Source organism: Tiliqua scincoides, chromosome 2 (assembly GCF_035046505.1).
Source record: "Tiliqua scincoides isolate rTilSci1 chromosome 2, rTilSci1.hap2, whole genome shotgun sequence".
In the NCBI taxonomy this organism is placed as follows: domain Eukaryota; kingdom Metazoa; phylum Chordata; class Lepidosauria; order Squamata; family Scincidae; genus Tiliqua; species Tiliqua scincoides.
The window spans coordinates 98,659,583-98,680,642 of record NC_089822.1 but is presented as its reverse complement, the minus strand read 5'-3'; the positions used below and the strand labels follow the sequence as shown (position 1 = coordinate 98,680,642).

Sequence of the window (21,060 nt, the reverse complement as noted above, 5' to 3'; positions counted from 1 at the left end):
CTGAAAATCCACCTACATGAAAATTCACTGTGTAGTGACCACCATTATTTCATGGCGGTGGTCTTTTTGCTTAGCTTACTTATGTAGCCCCAGGACAATGGTGCACCCTGAGGCAGAATGGCTATTCAAGATGGCACCTCTACCAGGAGGCAGCTGTGCAGCTGAACTCCTGTCAACTTAGGAAGTTACAAAAACTATTTCCAAAAGTAAGATTTTTTTTTTCAGATGCGTGTGGCCAGACGCGTGTGGCCTCTGGGAACCCTAAGTGCCTCTGGGACCCCAAGTGCCAGGTAAACTGAGAGTTTAGCATCTGGGCGAGGAGAAGGCAAATGAGTTTTGGAGAAGGAGAGGAGGAAGACGACGAGAGGGTAAGTGTACTCTTTCTAACTCTTTATCTTTCTAACTCCCTGTCTTCTAACCTTAACTTTAACTTTAAATCAACCTTAAAGCAAAATTGAAAGTTAGCACCTCAGGGAGGTACGTAGGTCTACTCTGAGCAGGAGCAGAGTCCTACTCGTGAGTAAGAGCCCAAGGGTCAGGCACTTAAATCAAAGTTGAAAGTTAGCTGCACCTAAAGTAGCACCTAATCGAAAGAAGGGAGGAGGATAAAGTGGAAAGCAGGTTTTTCTACTTTGTTTTAAATTAACCCTATACTTAACCCAAGTTAAACTTAATCTAAGTTAGAACATAGCCTAAACAGTTCAGTAAATTGGGACACAGGATCTAGACAGCAATAAATACTTAAAAACTCAAATAAAGCCCGTATCCGAACGCACTCGGGATACTCCTCGGCGGGAGGGGGGTCAGGGGCTTCTTGTAGTGGGGGATTCGATTATTAGAAACATAGAGAGGGGGGTTTGCGACGGATGTGAGGACTGCATGGTGACTTGCCTGCCTGGTGCGAAGGTTGTGGACATCACTTCTCATCTAGACAGGCTAGTAGCCAGTGCTGGGGGAGAGGTAGCGGCTGTGGTGCATGTCGGCACCAACGACATGGGCAAGTGTAGCTGGGAGGTCCTGGAGGCCAAATTTAGGCTTTTAGGCAGGAAGCTGAAAGCCAGGACCTCAAAGGTAGCGTTCTCTGAAGTGCTACCTGTTCCACGCGCAGGGCCAGCTAGGCAGGCGGAGATCAGGGGTCTCAATGTGTGGATGAGACGGTGGTGTAGGGAGGAGGGGTTTAGATTCGTTAGGCACTGGGGAACGTTTTGGGACAAGCGGGGCCTATACAAGAGGGACGGGCTCCACTTGAACCAGAATGGAACCAGACAGCTGGTGCATAACATTAAAAAGGTGGCAGAGCAGCTTTTAAACTGATCCCTGGGGGAAGGCCGACAGGAGCCGAGGGGCATCCGGTTCGGGACTCCTCATCCCTATGGGATGAGGATGGGGAGGTTAGAGAACAACAAGACAAAGGCAGGGTAGGAGAAGAAATTGGCAAAGGTAGCGTGATGGGATGTGATAGACGGTTTGGCACAATGAGAGGATGCGGGGACAAAGGAGCGAATAAGCAGCCCATCCTAGGGCATTCCATGTACAAATGCTTTTATGCGAATGCCCGAAGTCTACGAGCAAAGGTGGGAGAACTGGAATGTCTGGTGACAAGGGAAAACATTGACATAGTGGGCATAATGGAAACCTGGTGGAATGCGGAGAATCAGTGGGATACCGCAATCCCGGGCTATAAACTCTACAGGAGGGACAGGCAGGGGCGTGTTGGAGGTGGGGTGGCCCTTTATGTTAAGGAAGGGATAGAATCCAGCAAAGTAGAAATTGAAGGTGGGTCCGACTCCACTGTAGAATCTCTGTGGGTTAAATTACCAGGCTTGTGCAGCGATGTAATACTGGGGGCGTGCTATCGTCCTCCAGACCAGAAATCGGATGGGGACCTTGAAATGAGGAAACAGATCAGGGAGGTGACAAGGAGGGACAGGGTTGTAATCATGGGGGACTTCAATTATCCTCATATTGACTGGGTCAATTTGTGTTCTGGTCACGATAAGGAAACCGGATTTCTTGACGTGCTAAATGACTGTGGCTTAGAGCAGCTAGTCACGGAGCCAACCAGAGGACAGGTGACTCTGGATTTAATATTGTGCGGTATGCAGGACCTGGTTAGAGATGTAAACGTTACTGAGCCATTGGGGAACAGTGATCATGCTGCGATCCGTTTTGACATGCACGTTGGGGGAAGAATACCAGGCAAATCTCTAACAAAAACCCTTGACTTCCGACGGGCAGACTTCCCCCAAATGAGGAGGCTGGTTAGAAGGAGGTTGAAAGGGAGGGTAAAAAGAGTCCAATCTCTTCAGAGTGCATGGAGGCTGCTTAAAACAACAGTAATAGAGGCCCAGTAGAGGTGTATACCGCAAAGAAAGAAGGGTTCCACTAAATCCAGGAGAGTGCCCGCATGGCTAACCAGCCAAGTTAGAGAGGCTGTGAAGGGCAAGGAAGCTTCCTTCCGTAAATGGAAGTCTTGCCCTAATGAGGAGAATAAAAAGGAACATAAACTGTGGCAAAAGAAATGTAAGAAGGTGATACGGGAGGCCAAGCGAGACTATGAGGAACGCATGCCCAGCAACATTAAGGGGACCCGGGAAACTATAGGCCGGTTAGCCTAACATCCATACCGGGTAAGATGGTGGAATGCCTCATCAAAGATAGGATCTCAAAACACACAGATGAACAGGCCTTGCTGAGGGAGAGTCAGCATGGCTTCTGTAAGGGTAAGTCCTACCTCACGAACCTTATAGAATTCTTTGAAAAGGTCAACAGGCATGTGGATGCGGGAGAACCCATGGACATTATCTATCTGGATTTTCAGAAGGCGTTTGACACGGTCCCTCACCAAAGACTACTGAAAAAACTCCACAGTCAGGGAATTAGAGGACAGGTCCTCTCATGGATTGAGAACTGGTTGGAGGCCAGGAAGCAGAGAGTGGGTGTCAATGGGCAATTTTCACAATGGAGAGAGGTGTAAAGCGGTGTGCCCCAAGGATCTGTCCTGGGACCGGTGCTTTTCAACCTCTTCATAAATGACCTGGAGACAGGGTTGAGCAGTGAAGTGGCTAAGTTTGCAGACGACACCAAACTTTTCCGAGTGGTGAAGAGCAGAAGTGATTGTGAGGAGCTCCAGAAGGATCTCTCCAGACTGGCAGAATGGGCAGCAAAATGGCAGATGCGCTTCAATGTCAGTAAGTGTAAAGTCAAGCACATTGGGGCAAAAAATCAAAACTTTAGATATAGGCTGATGGGTTCTGAGCTGTCTGTGACAGATCAGGAGAGAGATCTTGGGGTGGTGGTGGACAGGTCGATGAAAGTGTTGACCCAATGTGCGGCGGCAGTGAAGAAGGCCAATTCTATGCTTGGGATCATTAGGAAGGGTATTGAGAACAAAACGGCTAGTATTATAATGCCGTTGTACAAATCGATGGTAAGGCCACACTTGGAGTATTGTGTCCAGTTCTGGTCGCCGCATCTCAAAAAAGACATCGTGGAAATGGAAAAGGTGCAAAAGAGAGCGACTAAGATGATTACGGGGCTGGGGCACCTTCCTTATGAGGAAAGGCTACGGTGTTTGGGCCTCTTCAGCCTAGAAAAGAGATGCCTGAGGGGGGACATGATTGAGACATACAAAATTATGCAGGGGATAGACAGAGTGGATAGGGAGATGCTCTTTACACTCTCACATAATACCAGAACCAGGGGACATCCACTAAAATTGAGTGTTGGGCGGGTTAGGACAGACAAAAGAAAATATTTCTTTACTCAGCGTGTGGTAGGTCTGTGGAACTCCTTGCCACAGGATGTGGTGTCTACCCTAGACGCCTTTAAAAGGGGATTGGACAAGTTTCTGGAGGAAAAATCCATTACGGGGTACAAGCCATGATGTGTATGCGCAACCTCCTGATTTTAGAAATGGGCTATGTCAGAATGCCAGATGCAAGGGAGGGCACCAGGATGAGGTCTCTTGTTATCTGGTGTGCTCCCTGGGGCATTTGGTGGGCCGCTGTGAGATACAGGAAGCTGGACTAGATGGGCCTAGGGCCTGATCCAGTGGGGCTGTTCTTATGTTCTTATGTTATGTTTTAAATATGAAAAGGTGATTCTGAGAACCACTCAGAACCAATCAGGCCCTTCTGAATGGGTCCTGGTATAAATGGGGAAGAGTCCAAAACAAACCCCAAAAAGTGAGTTTCAAAACCGAATGGGGCTCCAAAACCAGAATTCTTAGAGTGCACGCCCCCAGTGGTGAGTAAGCTGTCTTTCAGGAACAATAACATTAGAAAGACTGGCACTGAGAGAGATTTACTGATGTTGCATATGCAGGGTTCATAAAGTCATCATTAGCCATTGATTATTAGCCATTGATAGACCTCTCTTCCATGAATTTGTTCAGTGAAGATAGTGGCCACCACCACACCTTGTGGCAGCAAATTCTGTAAATGATTTTATTTATTTGTTATTTACATTTATACTCTGCCTTTCATTTTAATTGATCAAGGAGGCCAGTAAAAATATACAGAAAAACCTATTCAATAAAATAAGCAAATGTGTTGTATGAAGCACTTTACCCTGTCTGTTCTGACTCTCTTGCCAATTAATTTTAGTGGATGGTTCTGGGTTCTTGTATTATGAGAAAGAGAAAAATCTTCTCCATTCCATGCATGATTCTGCAAATCTCTATTGTGCCCCCATTACCAGTCTTTGTCTGCCATTATTGATCATTTAAATTAAGAATCCCTGATAGGCTTTCCAAGGGTTCCCTGGAAAATGATTCTAGACATGTGTGTCAACAGATTGAATGAGGTCAGCTTATGAAAAACTGATTAATGAATTCATGTCTAGGTGAATCTTTGACCCAATTTTCAAAAAATACAGAAACATTCTTTACAAACAGTAGCTGAGCTCTTCCTCAGCCAGAATTTCCCATGATTCCAGTATGAATCCAGGACAAAGATCAGACTATTTCAGAATAGTATGCAAAAAAAGTTTTTCATTGTTTTGTTAGTTTCATGCAGTGTTTCCTAAACATTCTTTTACTGAGGGACACCTATTTTTAATTAAAATGTGACACAAAACTCTACTCTTTCACTCCAGAAGGTTGACTTTTAAAATGTGTAAAATCACAGGCTTCAGAGTAGCCCATTCTTTGTGTTTCTGCACAAGTCACAGTTGACCACAATCTCTTGACTGGAAGTAAGATTCAGGCAGAGATTCAGCTGGCAGCTTCTTCAGAGGATAGGCAATTCTGCTGTCTCTGCATCTCTGTCTGAATGATTTAACCTTACCTGATCCAAAGATGCAGCAGAATATTTATTGACAGTAGAGGTTGCTTGGAAGGAGTTAAAGACAGAGGAGTGACTCATGCAGAGATGCAGCCTCCTTTGTTGTTGAATGGGTTTAAAGGAAGCTTTAATTAAGGTATTTGATGTGATATACTATAGTTCTCTCAAGCCACACTGTATGTGATTTACTGGGGAACTGCAAGAATGTGTTCACCATACAAGTATGTTTTAAGAACATACCTGTATGGGGGAATGACCAACCCCTTCTCCCATCCAGAATGGACTGTTGCTAAACTTTGCAGGTATGCAGCAGCATTACTCTTCAGTGAGTGTCCCAAGTTGGCATGTGAAACAGGCTTGGGTGCAAACACACAGGCAGGCTGACAGCTTGGCTGAATGGATTCCACCTTGATAATTCAAGCACAGATTGGAGTCCTGGCAGATACCTACCCATGAGTAGATGGTCAAGAAGGGCTCCAGCTTGCCATTGAAATGGAGCCCTTTCTTGCTATTAAATCTGTATCCAGTGAAAAAGGTATATAAACACAGAAGCAAGCAATATCTTGGTCTACAGCAGAAGCCCCAATTTGCAATCCAAAACAAGCCTCACAAATAAAATGACAACGTAGCAAAATGATTTTGAACAGGACAGACTAGCAGGACTAATGCAGTACTGCATTCCTAGACAGGACCAGAAGGTCACTAGCAGTTTTCTTACAGTCCCTTTGCGACTTCTAATGAGATGGATGATGTCATGGGAATGTGGGAGGAACAGACAGCAGGCTGCAAAAAACAGATATGGTTTAAGCAGGAGTGAATGATTCAGTGAATGAGAATGAACATTAGATGAACAAAGAAAGATGTTTTTTAGTACAATCAGTGCAATGAGTGTTAATGTGCATGGTTGGAAAATAAGCCATAACAGTAGCCTTTCACCTTAAGTCCAAAACTAATCACAGTAATGAGCAACCACATGTAAGCCAGCCCCTCACCTCTTGTATGGTAGCCTGAAAGAAGCAGCATCTCCTTTCCACTGCCTGCCCTATAGGGAGCAAAGCACACCCAACAAGGCAGGAGGCTCCACTGCCACCCCATGCATTCACTCAGAGTAGGATCATAGACCAATCTCTTTCCCTGACTTCTTATTTTGACTGGTCCCTAACCCCAACTCCTGGGGAATATCAGCATTAATGTGTTTCACTGCAAGCCATCTGGGACATTTTCAACTGAAAGCTAGGATCAGTGCCATTGCTAGGGGGGCACGGGGGGGCGGGCCACACTGGGTGACACGCACGGGGGGTGACGCGCACTGGGGGGGTGACATGCTAAAAAAGGGGTGGTTAGGAGTAACCCCATCATATTATATACCATTGGATGCGGAATTTCAAGCGGAATGCAATGCAAAAAAATAAAAAGGGAGTGAAATATCTCCTTTCCATCAAATGTTATGGCCAAAAAGCTGGAGAACAAAAAATGCACGGATCCCTATGGAAAGTGAAAGTGAGCTGTATCCGTGTTTACTCACGAGTAGGTGAACTTGCCTTAGTCTGTTGGAAAGGGCAGGCTGAGAGGAATCCAATGAATGCAGCCCCAAAAACACCTGAGAAGGAAGTCCCTCCCTCCAATCAGATGAATGTATTGAGCCCTATGGAAAGCAAAACTAAGTCTCACAGTCGTGTTTACTCGCGAGTAAGCAAACATGCCTTGACTGGCCAGCCCAGGCAAAGGGGAATGTGAAACCACCAGAATGGTCCTGATCTGATGGAACTGGAGCTCAACAAATGCTCCAGAAGGCAACCCCACTAAAAAGGATCAAAACAGAGGCTTCAGCTGATAAGGTGAACTTTTTTTGAGACTTGCAAAGCCAGGTGGATCCTGACAGTGATCTGGTTTAAAAAGAAGTTCTTAAATTGAACTGGGCACTGGGTAGGGCTGAAAACCTTACTGATTTTGGAGGGGGATGTTATTGCAGGCAGGCTACAAATTCACTTGGTGGGCCAGGGTTGGTTTCTGCTTATTTATTTGTTTTACTTTAATTATTTATACTTATTTATTTTAATTTGCCTGATGATGTCACTTCCACCATGACATCGCTTCTGGTTGGTCTTGGACAGACTGTCATTCTAAAAAGTTGATCCCAGTGCTAAAAGTTTGAGAACTGCTGCAATAAGGTGTTAGTAAGTTGACACCTGGGGTGTGTGTGTGACACCACTAGTGACCAAAATCACTAAAATCACAGTTTGGAGGAATAATACCATCAAGTTATATATCAATCAATGTGTACTTTCATGCAGAATGTGTTCTATCTTTGTTCTATCAAAAAGTACAACCAAAAAACCAGTGGGGGCAGAGTGATGGTACATCATCATGCCCACCACCTGGGGTGTTGCTCCACCCACTGCATGGGGGGTGATGCGTTGGCATCCCACACCGGGCGACACGAACCCTAGTGACGCCACTGGCTAGGATACAAATCCTTAAAATTTACAAATCAAGAATAAAATACCAGAATCACCAGAAATAATGTGGAAGGAAGCAGCCTTTGACCTCTGCAAAGAATCATTAGGACGGGAAGCAGTGAAGACATATGAGCAGTTCTTTTTTCTCCAAGAGCATGGGGAAAAATTAAAGGCAGACAAGTTCTTTAAGACATCTCCATTCTCAGCAGCCTCTACTGCCAGTGGGAGAAAGTTTGCTCCCCAAGCAGGTGGGACATGTGCATATGCACATGTATTAGATTACATGGGGGTCACTCATTAATGTATGAACCCACCTAACATGTTTTCAGGACATTTTCAGCAGGAAAAAATTCCTTGCAGTTCAGATCAGCATCCAATCAGCCAACTCATGTAGCAAATATCTGACCATCACACTCCTCTTGTAATAAAGTGGTATATGAAGAGGGAGATTTGCAGTGGAGAAGAAGCAGGATAGGAAGGACACTGCTTTGTTCTTCCCCTCTATACTGCCTTTCCTCTGTAAGCTTCTGCTCAAACTGTATATACACACAAAGGTCATTTACCTGTCTCTCTTTCAGAACCAGTCTCTTTTGTTACATCTCATTCATACGATAGCACTATAATGAAATTTTGCTATTTTCACAGCTACAAAATAAATGAAGTAATGAACGCACCTCAGCCCTAAGTTCAAGCTAGGACTGACATTGTTTGGCCCTAGAGGCTTTGGGTCTCTGATGCCACTGGCAGGGTTGCATGATCTACAAAAGCTTTGCCCTGCCGGTTGGGCAGCTACGGAACACCCAAGGATGATGTCATACCCAGGTGTCATAGAGCCAGCCATGGTCAGAGGCAGGTGGGCAGGGAGCTTAATTGGGAGGGGATGACACTGGGAGATGCTGTTAAAGGACACAGATAGCTAGGGGAGGATGGGAGGTGAGAGCAAAGAGGTAGAGTGAGAAGCTGAAAGGAAAGGCAAGAGAGGAAGCAGGAACAGAAGGAGTGAGAGGAGAAAGCCAAAGTGAGAGCAAAGCACCTAGGAAACAGATGGAGCAATGGGAATGTGGAGATTAGGTGCTACCAGGAGATGGGATATAAGGATAAGGAAAATAACAGAAGAAAGAGGGAAAGGGGGCAATAAGGACAAGAGAGAAGGTTGGAGGCGGAGCTGGAGGGGGCAAGCAGAGAGGAACAACAGGGCAGAGGTACAGGCAGACTCCCCACAGATGCTAGGCAGAATATTCCCATGTGTGAGGAAAGGTTGAAAGTGACATTTCTATCCCTACAGTGTGACCAGATGCTGGAAGCAGCACCCAGTGGGGACAGTGGGGAGGGTTCAAAGGAGCAAGAGACATGACTAAGGATGCAATCCTAACCAATTTTCCTGCACTGGCATAGCTGTACCAGTGGGGCATGTGCTGCATCCTGCAGTTGGAGGTCAGTCACGGAGGCCTCCTCCAGGTAAGGCAATGTTTGTTCTCTTACCTCGGAGTTGCACTGCCCTTACCTCAGAGCTGGAAAATTCATTAGGCTTGCACCCTAAACCAATGTATGGAATAAACCCTTTTTCCTGCATAGATAATTGTGTAATGTGCTCATTGATTTGAAATGGAACCCACTTTGCACTTCGCCATCCTGTTTGATGTAGAGTTGCCCTCTTAAAAGAAGGTAGAGGGAGATGGGGAGCGTACAAGCCCACTTGTCCTTTTTTTTTTTTTGCACTGCATATGCACTAGGTGCCTCTGAGTATACACTTCACTACTGAGTCACACAACTGGAATTTAGGGCTGATTCACATCTGAGAAAATGTTTACATAGACAGTATATATGTGCAAGAACCACTGGATAACCTGTATTCAGATTAGTACGTCTGCCAATTGCACACGTTTCGCTACAAGTAAAGGTACGTGTTCTGGAAATCCAAGACTGGTTGTGACTTTTCAGCGCATGAGGGCTGGTTCAAACATAAGGCTGAAAACAGATATAACATTTAGAAATAAGTCACAGGCAGGTTTTTCACCCACAGGTGAGGAGGCTTTGTTACTTCCTCACTTTGACATCTGCACGATAAACAAACATGCTTCAAGTCTAATGCTAGGTTAGTCATCAGACTTGCTCCTCTCCACCATGCTTCAGGCCTGCCACTCACTTTTTAAAATAGGTATTTTGTGTAAATTCATTTGCACGTTTATTCATTCTTCGCCATGCCAAACAGAAATGGATACATTTAAGAACAGTTGCAAAACTGCTCTTGAGGACCAAAGGAGTAGAACAGCAGTATTCAAACTGGGGCATTGCAACGCCCCAGCCTGAAGGCCCTGGGCTCTGCCCCCTTAAGGGGCAGGGGCAGGGGGGAAGGCAGCTACGCAATCCCCAGGATCGTGTTGCTCAGGCTGCAGGGACTGGGATGCACTCACCAGTTTCTACAGCAGTGTCCTGGGGGTGCAGGGAGCCCTGCACAAGCATTGGCAGGGCTCCCCAGTCATCCAAAAGTGAAAGTGGAGTGATCGCGCTCCACTTCCGCAAAACCAGAAGTGGAGTGCGATCACTCCACCTTCACTTTTAGAAGCCTGGGGAGACCTGCAGACACTCACGCAGGGCTCCCGGCACCCCAGGATGGCTGCTGCAGGGACTGGTGAGTGCATCCCAGTCCCTGCACCCCCTGAGCGATGTGATCCTGGGGATCGTGTCACTGCCCTCCCTCCCCTCCCCTGCAAGCACTTACTGCAGTTTTCAAATTCCTGGAGAGTAGGAGTAGAAACATGAAGGTGATTTTGTGACGTGACAGACATTAGCCAATCAGTACTGTCTGCACATGGATTTTTGTGGCACATTTTCTGAAACTGACCTAAATGCCTGTTTACACAGTCAAACATTTTCCTGTCTTACAAGTGTTATGTCTGGTTTTACTCCAATGCTACCATGGTTAAGGGACTGGGAACAAAGTCTAGGACTGCATCGCTCTTCCCCTTTGCATGTCAATTCCCTTAAAACTTGTGCTAATATATAAATAACATAAACAACGTAGAATAATAACTACAAAAAGCCAAATGCCATAGACTTGCAACTTACCAGCAATGTCACAGAGCTCAGCATCTGAGGCATTTGCCAGTGCTTCCTCTAGTTCTGGCTCCAGAGTTACATTTTCCAAAACAGGATCAATAGCCTTTGGCTTGGGGACCCAGACTTTTCCTATAAATACAAAAAGTGATGTCAGCATTATTCTAGCAGAGTGGCTATGAAAAGGATTTAAGTCTCTTGTTACTGACTGCTTTATTCAAAGAGCCTTTCTACCATCAAATGAAATGTGTAGGATCAGGAACAAAAACTGGTGTTCTGCACTAGTGCAGAAAAAAAATCACAGAATGCATCAACAGGTACAGAATTCAAATGCGTAAAATGTTTTCTGGTGTGTTGCGTGACCTGGTCTGGTTTTCTGGCCTGGTTGCAGAATCCAGTTGAAAATTATGCTGCTTGGCTGACCTTGTAATGTCACTCAGGAACCTTCCTGCCCCCATCACAAATTTGCAGTTAAAACTTCCTTTGTTAATGAAAAAAAATTATGAACTAACGAATGAGTGGACTGATAAAGTTCACATGGCGGTTTTAAAAATAAGGCAGACAGGATGCCTGACACAGGAGCAACACTGACAGCTGTGCCATCAATGGATTTGCTGGTATGCACATCTGTCACTTCAGCTGCAAAGCTGAGAGAAAGCCAGGCTCCTCCTCACAGCTAAGGGATGTACTGTGAGACCTCCTTTCATATAGTGTGTCTTTATCCAAAGTTCAGAGCAAACACATGCTCTATACCATTCCACTTTTCCTTATGCTAATAGTTTATGATTTCAAACAGCTCACTTTCACCTCTATAAAAATAGAGTGGGTGCCCCTGGAGCAGGGTATGGGGTGGAAATTGCCTGTAGGGGCCTAGCCCTTTCAGTGATAGTTTAGGCTCCTTCCCTAAATGTTCAGCTGTCATGTTGACATTTTTAAAAATACTTTTGCTTGCAGAGATAACAAGAAAAATGTGCAAGTAGGAGTCTATCCACAAGCTGCGTAAGAAGCAAATGCTCTTCAAGTCTTTAGGCCAATGAGAGCAAAGACTCTAGAATGACTGACAAATGCTTGGCTCTACTGATTTTAATTTTATTTTATTACAATTAGGGCACAATCCTAACCCACTTTCCAGCACCAACATAAGAGGAATACAACTTTGAGTTAAGGGAACAGACATTGCCTTACCTTGAGGAGGCCTCCATGACCTCCCCCCAAATGCAGGATGCAGCACATGCCCCACTAGCACAGCTATGCCAGTACTAGAAAGTTGGTTAGGACTGCACCCTTATTTAATTAAAGCAGGAAAAGTACACACACTTTTCTGGGAGTAACTCCCATTGAACTCAGCTGAGCTCACTTCAGAATAGACATGCCTAGAATCGCACTGTGAGTAACTTTAATTCTTTTATGCTTGTAAAAAGCACTTTATAAATCCGATATTGGGGACAACTAGATCCCAATTAAGTCATAACTGTTTTTAAATGAGATACATTTGACCACTAATGTCCAAAACCATGTGAGTGGATTTAGGATTGTTTCATAGGTCAAGACTGCAACTAAACCTGTTGGGTATCTGCACTCTGTAATGATCCTCAGTGTCATTTTTTCTTGGTTCTCTCAGGCTGGAGATATGCATGCTTTTTTTTTTTTTTTACTTCAACTCAAGATCTCCCAAAAAATAAAATTATTGATTAGTTAGGATTTTATTATCTTAGCAGCTGCATTAGAGTAAAGCAGCTTTTGTGCTGTACAGCATTTGCCACGTAGGAAGTAATCTAGCTCTCCAACGCTTTGGATCTGCAGAATTTCATTTCCACCCTGTGTAACTGATCTCAATGGCCTTTTATTTTGAAGTCTTCAAAATTACACACACACAAACACAAAATATGTTGGAGGAAAGAGACTGAAGAAACACCACTGCCACCACCATCCCAAAATCAACTGTTTTAATATAAAAGGATTAACATGCACTATGAAGTGTTACCAGTTTGGGGTGAGGGGAAAGGTATGTATGTTTATTTATCCATTAAAGAAATGAACTCATTCAGTTTAAGGTTTAAAGAAAGTTTGATTTTGGATGAAAGTTTGATTTTGGATGAAAAGAATTGAACTGAAAGAATAAAATGCAAGTGGAGCTATGAAAAGGAGGGGGGGGGGAAGAAAGCAGGTACCTCTTTAGAAAACATTCCAGGAGTTGCCTGTAAACGAGATAGCACACTCATTGCTCCGGGCATGGAATGTGACATGGGCCCTATTTTTGGTACTTGGTGCCCATGCAGCAGGGACTGAAATGGAGAACAAAGACTATGCTGCCCTGAAAGCAGCTTGAAGGTTGAGCATGGCTAAATTTAGCCCACCCAAAGAAGCAACTGCTCCCTGGACTGTCTCTTGAGACGAAACAGAAAACTAAACTCAGCCTTTTAGGAAGCAGCCGCTTGCTAGTCCCTCTACATTTTGACATGTCAGAAATGGCAGGATGATGGTAGTGGGGAGGCTTTATATAGGACATGCTGCTTTTCTGAAACAGAAAGAGTGAAGCACTTGCACTCATCAAACAAGGGATTTGATTTCAGACCTGCCTCAAGGGCACAGAAAATGTCACAAATCAGTTTCAACTTAAAATATATACTGGGTAAGCATCAGCAACATAATCACAATCCCAGTCCCTGGATTAAATTTCAGTTTAAGGAAGAGGCTGTCAAAACACATCAATTAAGATGATACTATTAGACTGAAATCCTATACACCTTTAATTGGGAGCATATTTCCTTGATCTCAATGGAACTTACTTCTGAGTAGACATGCCTAGAATTGCAGTTAGTGCCTGTAAGAACAAAGAAGAGTGCTACTGGATCAGAGCAAAGGGCTATTGAGTATACATGCCAGCCAGATGCTTCCAGGAAGCCCCCATCATATGTTTTCAGTATCTGAGCAGAAGCATGTTGCCTGAAAAAAGGAAGTTCTGTTTTGTGTATCCTGGTTAATAAACATCTGTGGGCTTTTTAAAAGCAGAAATAACAAATCCCACTATTGTGGGCTGATTATATGGTCTCCACACACTTCCCTGCTGTGGTGATTTGCAGTGTGTGTGGGGCAGTGAAGCATTTGAAAGCATCTTGCCCCATGCATTAGCAAACTGCATACGAAGCAAGAATGTCAGCCATATGTGGCTGGATATGTGGCTGGATATGTGCCACTCAGGGCATGGCACTTTTAAATGTAAATCTCCCCACACAGACTTCTCATGACTCCACATGAGGATGGTAACAGCCCTCTGCCTTGCTGTTAGCTCTTGCAGTACAGCCAGTACAGCCAGGAAAGCCTGCAGCAAAAGTCGTAAATATTAAGAGTTATCTAGGAAGTACACAATCATTGCACCTCTGATGGATCATACAACAGTTAGTTTATTTTCTGCATTCCTAAAATTGAATATTAATGTTCACTTACTCCAGGGAAAATCCACTCATGTGTTTATCCCAAGATACAACCCACTGAGAAGTTCTCCTGCACTACCACTACTGAAACAAGCAGAGCTCTTTTCAATTAGATGTGCAGAGAAGAACCAGATTCAGTCTATCAGTTAGTTGCACTATCAGTTTGTCATTTATAGATTGCAGTTAGAATGCCCAATAGTGAAGTCTTCAGTCTGCACCTGAAATTCAGTAGAGCACAAGCCATTCTGACCTTCCTTGGGAAAGCATTTCTCGGATCAGGCACTGCAAAGAGAATATGTATTTGGTGCACACGGGCCACATTCTTCCATGCACGAGATCTCTTTGGAGAGGATACGTGCACAACAGAGAAAACTTTCTCACTTCTGTTGCTCATTCACTAGCTCCATGGGGTTCATATGCATTCCAAAACACACATCTCAAAACCATGAGAAGTGCTGAGAATAGATGCTTGACTGTCTCCTACCTCTTTTCTCTCCTGTGAAAGGAACCAGATCTTCTCGGTCCTTAATATCATTTGCCTGCTTTTCCAAGTGTGCCATAAGGTCATCTCTTTTAAAGGGGCCAGTGGGTGTTTTTTTAGTTTGGTCTCTTTGTCTCATTCCTGCAGGCAACAATGCATTCTAGATTTTGGAAGAAGAAGAAAATATATATACATATCTGTACACATTTATACATACACACATATATACACAGAAGCGCCATGACCATTTGTCATTGGCCTATCTAGTTAAATGAGACCCCACTGCCTTCACACATGATGAGTGAACAATTCTGGCATCTGTGTGATGTGAGTTAGCCCTGACAAATCCATAGTACTCACGTGATGAAGACAGCCAGGTAAGTATCTTTTCACAGGCAAGTATTTTGATATTCACAACAGCCTTAGATAGTCTCTCATTTCCCTGTCAGCTTTGCTTTGCCTGTGTTTAGTGCAAGCACTGTCTTAAAGCACCCAGATAACACCCAGATCTTAAAAGAACATCTAGGGCCCTATCCTATCCAACTTTCTGGCATTGATGAAGCCATGCCAATAGGGTGTGTGCTGCATCCTGCAGTGGAGGGGCAGTCATGGAAGCCTCCTTAAGATAAGGAAATGTTTGTCCCTTTCTCTCAGGGTTGTATTGCTGCTTCATTGGTGCAGGAAAGTTGGTTAGGATTGGGCCCCAATATACTTTTCTGGGAGGGAGCCTCTTCTACCAGCTTGTCTTGAGAATGGTTGGTAACAGTAGAGGAAATAAGACATGTAACCGGCAAGCTCCTTGCTTTGCTGCTTCCATTAAGGAATTTAGAGACAGGGCATTTGGCAGACCTTTGAAACATCCTCTGTTTGCCTCCCAGACCCTATGACTAAGAGCCTCCTCACCCTTGCTGTAGCACCACTGCTATACCAGAACAGACCAAGTTGGTCCCCCACCTCCCAAGCATCTGCAGATAAGAGTCTACTTCATTTGATGCATGAAATGTATCTCCCCAAGCAGTGGCCCATTCTCCAAGCAGTGGGCAGTTCCAGAGCCAGGGGATACACATTCCAACAGTTTGGGATGACTGATTTGATGGAAATGGCCACTTGTCAGTGGGAGAAGGGATTTGAAAGAGCTCTTATTAGGATGCATTAAAAGACATTTCTCAAGCACCTCTAGCAATGGAACACAAGAGATTGAAGTGGAGTGGGCCAGTTTTAAAAAACGATAATTCCCAACCTACCTCAGAAGTTGCCATGAGCAGGCCTGTCGGTCTGGGCTCTCTCAGGGATATTCTAGGGCTCCCTTGAATCCCTTCCCAGAACATACTTTTTTAATGCTTAGATCTTTTACCTTACAAAGTAATGAGGGGAAGCATGCAGGCTTACAAATAAACCCAAAAGTTATTATTAGACATGGGGGGGGGGGAAAGAGGGGTACCCCTTTTTAAAATAAAAAAGCAACACCCCACAATCACATCTCCTCTACCATATAATCTGCTATAAACCATGTAAGCTAATTAAGAAGTTCATTTTGTAATGTTCCAGCTGAAATCCTTTCAACCTTCATTCCTCAGGTGTGTGATCATTTAGAACAGTGGTTTTCACCCTTTTTATCTCTCAGCACACTGACAAGGTGGTAAAACTGTCAAGGCACACCATCATTTTTTTTTACAATTGACAAGGCACATTTTTTTTTAACAATTGACAAGGTTCACATCCCCCAATGGCCCTACTAATAAATGACCCTTCCCCAAACTCTTCCCCAAACTCTGTAAAATCTGCGGCACACCAATGTGTCATGCCATACTAGTTGAAAATTGCTGATTTAGAGTATGAAGAGGGAGGGAGGGGTGTGAGCTCTAAAAAGCACAGCCTACAGTAAGTAATCTAATGTGTTTAACATAAAATTGTTTAACTGATTGTTACAAAAATAAAAATAATAAACAGCAATTAACTCTATCATCTTTGTGCTCTTCGGCCAAAACAGGGGAGCTCAGAGTAGGCTTACCTCCTTAGGAAGCAATTGGCTAGAATCCTGCTGCATGTTTTTCCCCAATATATCTTCTTAGGAAAGCTGAACATTCAAAAAGAGCCAGGAACATTCCTGAGGGGGTCTAGCCTTCCTGGCTCCTCCCATAGTCTATGACACAAAGTACTTTGAGAGACAATATTATTAAAAAATGATTCGGCAACTCAAGTCAATTGCTAAGGATAATCTTGTGTTCCATCACCATAGATACTTAAGAAATACTCCTGTCATGAGAAAGCAACAAAGAGCTTTACTTTTCTATACAGAGGCAGTCATTGGGAACAAACAACAGAGAAGGGCTGTTATCTTAATGCCCTACTTGTGCAGACAGAGAGCAGGAATAAGCAGACCTTGGTCTGATCTAGCATAATCCTGTATGATTAAGGATACCAAATACAGTATGGACAAACATCTGCAGGTAAGAGTCTACTTCACTAGATGCACGAAAAATGCAGGATATTATGTAAAAAGGAATATGAGGATTGTCTTGCTGGATCAGACCAAAGGATTCATTTAGCCAGATTCCTCTCCTGACAAACTGGGGAGCTATCAAAGTAGGAGGACAGAAGCAGCGTAGATGAGGAAGAGGCAAAGGTGATCTATCACAGGGAACAGCAACAGCACAATCCCTTTCTTGCAGAAAGCAGTGAACAAGGCTGATCTGGAAGTTTTATATGGTTCTAGTGCAACCACATGACCTGCTCTGTCCTATTTCCCAACAGGTTCCCTTGCTAGTCTTGCTGTTTTCTTGTAGTTCCTTCTGACCAGAGATGGGTAGCACTACAGCAAATTCCTGGGATCAGCATTTGATGAGGCCTTGAGTCTTGAACCCCAGACAGATTCCTCTGTCTGGAAGGATTACAAATATAGCACAAAGGTGATTTGTCTGATATCAGCACCTTGCCCTCTGAAGTTTCTGCTGACCACGGCGGTTCCATGTAGCTACATGGTTAAGAGCCATTGACAGAACTATCAACCACTTAAAAGATGTCTTTTAAAATCACTTACATCTGGATCTAGCTCAACCAACTCTTCCTCTAGCAACTTGATTTCTTCTTCTGTCAGCGCTCCAAGGATCTGATCTTCATCCAGATCTTTGTATTTCTCCAGTTCTTTTCGGTATGACATTGTGCAGAATTCTTGCTTCTCTGAAATAAATAACCTGTAGAAAGAAAGAAAGAAAGAAAGAAAGAAAGAAAGAAAGAAAGAAAGAAAGAAAGAAAGAAAGAAAGAAAGAAAGAAAGAAAGAAAGAAAGAAAATTTGCATTTCACAGTTATTGGAAATCGGCTTTAAAAGAATAATGAGAAAGGAAAGTGCACAAAATATTGTTATGCACTCCCGTATTCTGAGCAGAGATGCAGTCTAGGGGAAATGACACAGGGCTTAGTTTTCTTTAGATGAGAGAGCATTGGAGAATTATGGCATATTTGTAATATTTGCTTTGTTTACAGAGTGAAGGTAAAGAGTCCCCTTTGTCAGCATGTAAGGGCGCCTCCCAAGATGGGGAGTGAAATTGGGTGCCATTCGGAATGGGAGCCCAGGTCTATCCAGCAGGTAGATCTGGGCTCCAAGTCTAGATGAGAGCCTAGGTCTACTCGCCTGGAAGAGGGGAAGTTCAACAAGGAGCCCAGGTCTACCCTTGACCTGAGCTCTGGAGTTAAAGTAGTGCTCATGCCCCCCCCAATGCAAACATTGGATCCACCCCTGGTGTCATCTCCCTTGCTAACACCTTATTGGTTCTATGCTGTGTAATAACAACATCTCATTGGCTTTTTGCATAGTCATTCTCATTGGTCTGTTTTAAGTTAAGGTAATTGTACTTTTTGTTATGTAAGACAGTCACATTTTTGTTTTCTGGTTTTTTGGCTATAACTTTTGATATAATGGAGATATTCCACTCTAGTTTGTTTCATTGCATTCTGCTGCAAATTATGCATCGAATGATGGTATTATTCCTAACAACCACAATGTTAGCACTTTTGGTCACTAGTAGTGTCTCCCCCCCCCAGATTGGCACACAGGGCAGACAGCCCCTGCCCCCCACTAGCTACGCTATTACCTATTGCCTAATTCCTATTATAGACTTGCTTGTGTGAATGAGGGCACAATCCTAACCTGGTCAGAAGTAAGTCCTATTTTGTTCAATGGGGCTTACTCTCAGGAAAGTGTGGTTAGGATTGCAGCCTGAGTCATCACAGATCTAATAACAGTGGTAGAAAGAGGTGGATGCAAGAGGGAGTGAGAAGCAGCAGGATAGCAAACATTTGCCTCTTCAGGTGACATAAGACTAGACTGCCATGTTAAGAAACTAGATTAAAAATATTAGAAAGTATGTCTGAACTATAATGGCATTTCAGGAATGGAATAAAATACCTTGGGAACTTGTGGAATCTTCTTCCCCTTTGATATTTAAAAAAAAAGTTCAGGGAAGCTTTTGGTATAGGATATCCTGTCAGTGACCCAATCCAATTGACCACTGGAGTCTTTGGCTGGCAGAATGAACGTACAATTCTTATAAAGTGCAGAGACATTTGTTATTCTGACTCCCTGAAGTCTTCTGGCCACAGCTCAACATTTTGATGACCTTGGGCCAACATTATCTCTTGGTCCAATTTACCTCACAGGACTATTGTGAGGTAAGGTGGGCAATGGAGGAGGAAACATTTTATGATGTAATCCTACACACATTTACCAGGGAGTAAGTACCACTTAACTCAGTGGGGCTTACTTCCAAGTAGACATGTGCAGGCTTACACTGCAAGTTCATTTTCTCTTTTTGAAACACAAGAATGATAGACAGCCCAATCTTATCCTCTCCCGGCTGGCGCAGCTGTGCCAAAAAGGTGCATGCTGAATCCAGCGGAGGGGACAGATCCAGAGGATTGCTTTGCAAGAGGCCTCCTGCACTAGCAATTTCACTGGCAGAAGTCTGAGGAGACAAAGAGGGCAGGGAGGCTGCTGCTAAAGGGGATCTGATCTGGCCAGCGCCAGCACTGCTGGGCCACTCCTCCTGGGAGTGAAACTGATGCTGCTGTAGTAACATCTAGAGCTAATGACTATCTGAAACTGATGGCCAGAAACTGATGCTGCTGCAGTAGCATCTGAAACTAAGGCTTATGTGAGCTGGACAGCTGTCTTTTTTTCCTCATGCCAATTTGATTATGTGATGTGAATTCCAGATCACGTGGAAGAGACAACTATACAGATCATATAGAAGAGATTACTACACCTCAGAGGTACATGCACTTTATTCCTTGCAAATGTTTTTACCTGACTACATATTGTCAGTTCTGAGTCTGAACTGATAACATGTGATTACTCTGCCTAGTTCAGGTCCACCATCTGACTGACTGACAATAATTTTAAGTGAACAGTGTAAGCTTCTTGTCAGAAAGAAAGTTAGAGCTTTCCCCTTGGATGCGAAATATCCACCAGCCTTTAATACAAACTTGATTTAAGAGCTATCTAAGTTTCTTACAACACAATCATAACCATGTTTATTTGGTGGCAAACCCCTCAATGGGATTTGCTGCTATGTAGATCAAATTTAACATTGGGGGTGGGGAGGAGGTGGACGCATTTCTACAGTCTGCAGTGCAGAATATCCTTCAATCCCACAGTTAATGGGTGTGCGTGTGGTGCAATTTCCACCTGCATTTATTTATTTATTTATTTGTTTGTTTGTTTATTTATTTATTTATTTATTTTGCAAGCTGGTTGCTGGAACTGATGAACCTTTGGCCTAAACCAGCAGAGTTTCTTCCTCTTACAGAGGAAGCAGAGTTTCTTCATCAATTACCAATTGATGGAGTCAATTGGTAATGATTGACTGTCAAAACACTTGCAATTTTATTTTCATTGGTGCAAGAGCCCAGCCAGTTTTACTTGATATGACCTCATGCATTAATTTTTCTTGACTCTACAGAATACTTTATACTCATAAAGTATACAGAATACTCATAAAGTATAAGAATATCCTCAATTTTTCTGAATTTCTGGACTCATTTTTTTCTGAATTTACATTTTATTGCCTCATCTCATTAGTTTAGTTTATCATGGATGTTTCATGATTCTAAATATGCCCTCTTAAAACATTTCTAAACTAGAAAATCTACAACATAGGGCTGTAATCCTAACCCCTTATGTCAGTGCTTTCCAGCACTGGCATAGCGGTGCCAATGGGACATGTGCTGCATCCTGCAGTTGGGTGTCACTCATGGAGGCCTCCTCAAAGTAAGGGAATGTTTGTTCCCTTACCTCAGAGCTGCATCACCCTTATGTCAATTCTGGAAAGCACTGACATAAGGGGTT

At 43.7% G+C, this 21,060-nt stretch overlaps 1 protein-coding gene across 2 annotated transcripts in view; it reads right to left on the bottom strand.

Moving 5' to 3' along the window:
- TMOD1 (tropomodulin 1) overlaps positions 1-21,060 on the bottom strand; it is a 43,034-nt gene that overhangs the window by 13,944 nt on the left and 8,030 nt on the right. Inside the window, exons 2-4 of one of the 2 annotated variants that reach the window (XM_066615202.1) lie at positions 17,757-17,910; positions 14,720-14,876; positions 10,814-10,933 (exon numbers count right to left, since the gene is read on the bottom strand). In XM_066615202.1, the coding sequence (XP_066471299.1) occupies positions 10,814-10,933; positions 14,720-14,876; positions 17,757-17,876 (397 nt within the window). In that variant the 5' untranslated portion in view covers positions 17,877-17,910. Of the gene's footprint in view, positions 1-10,813; positions 10,934-14,719; positions 14,877-16,727; positions 16,884-17,756; positions 17,911-21,060 lie in introns of those variants that run through there. The other variant, XM_066615203.1, reaches the window with a different exon arrangement.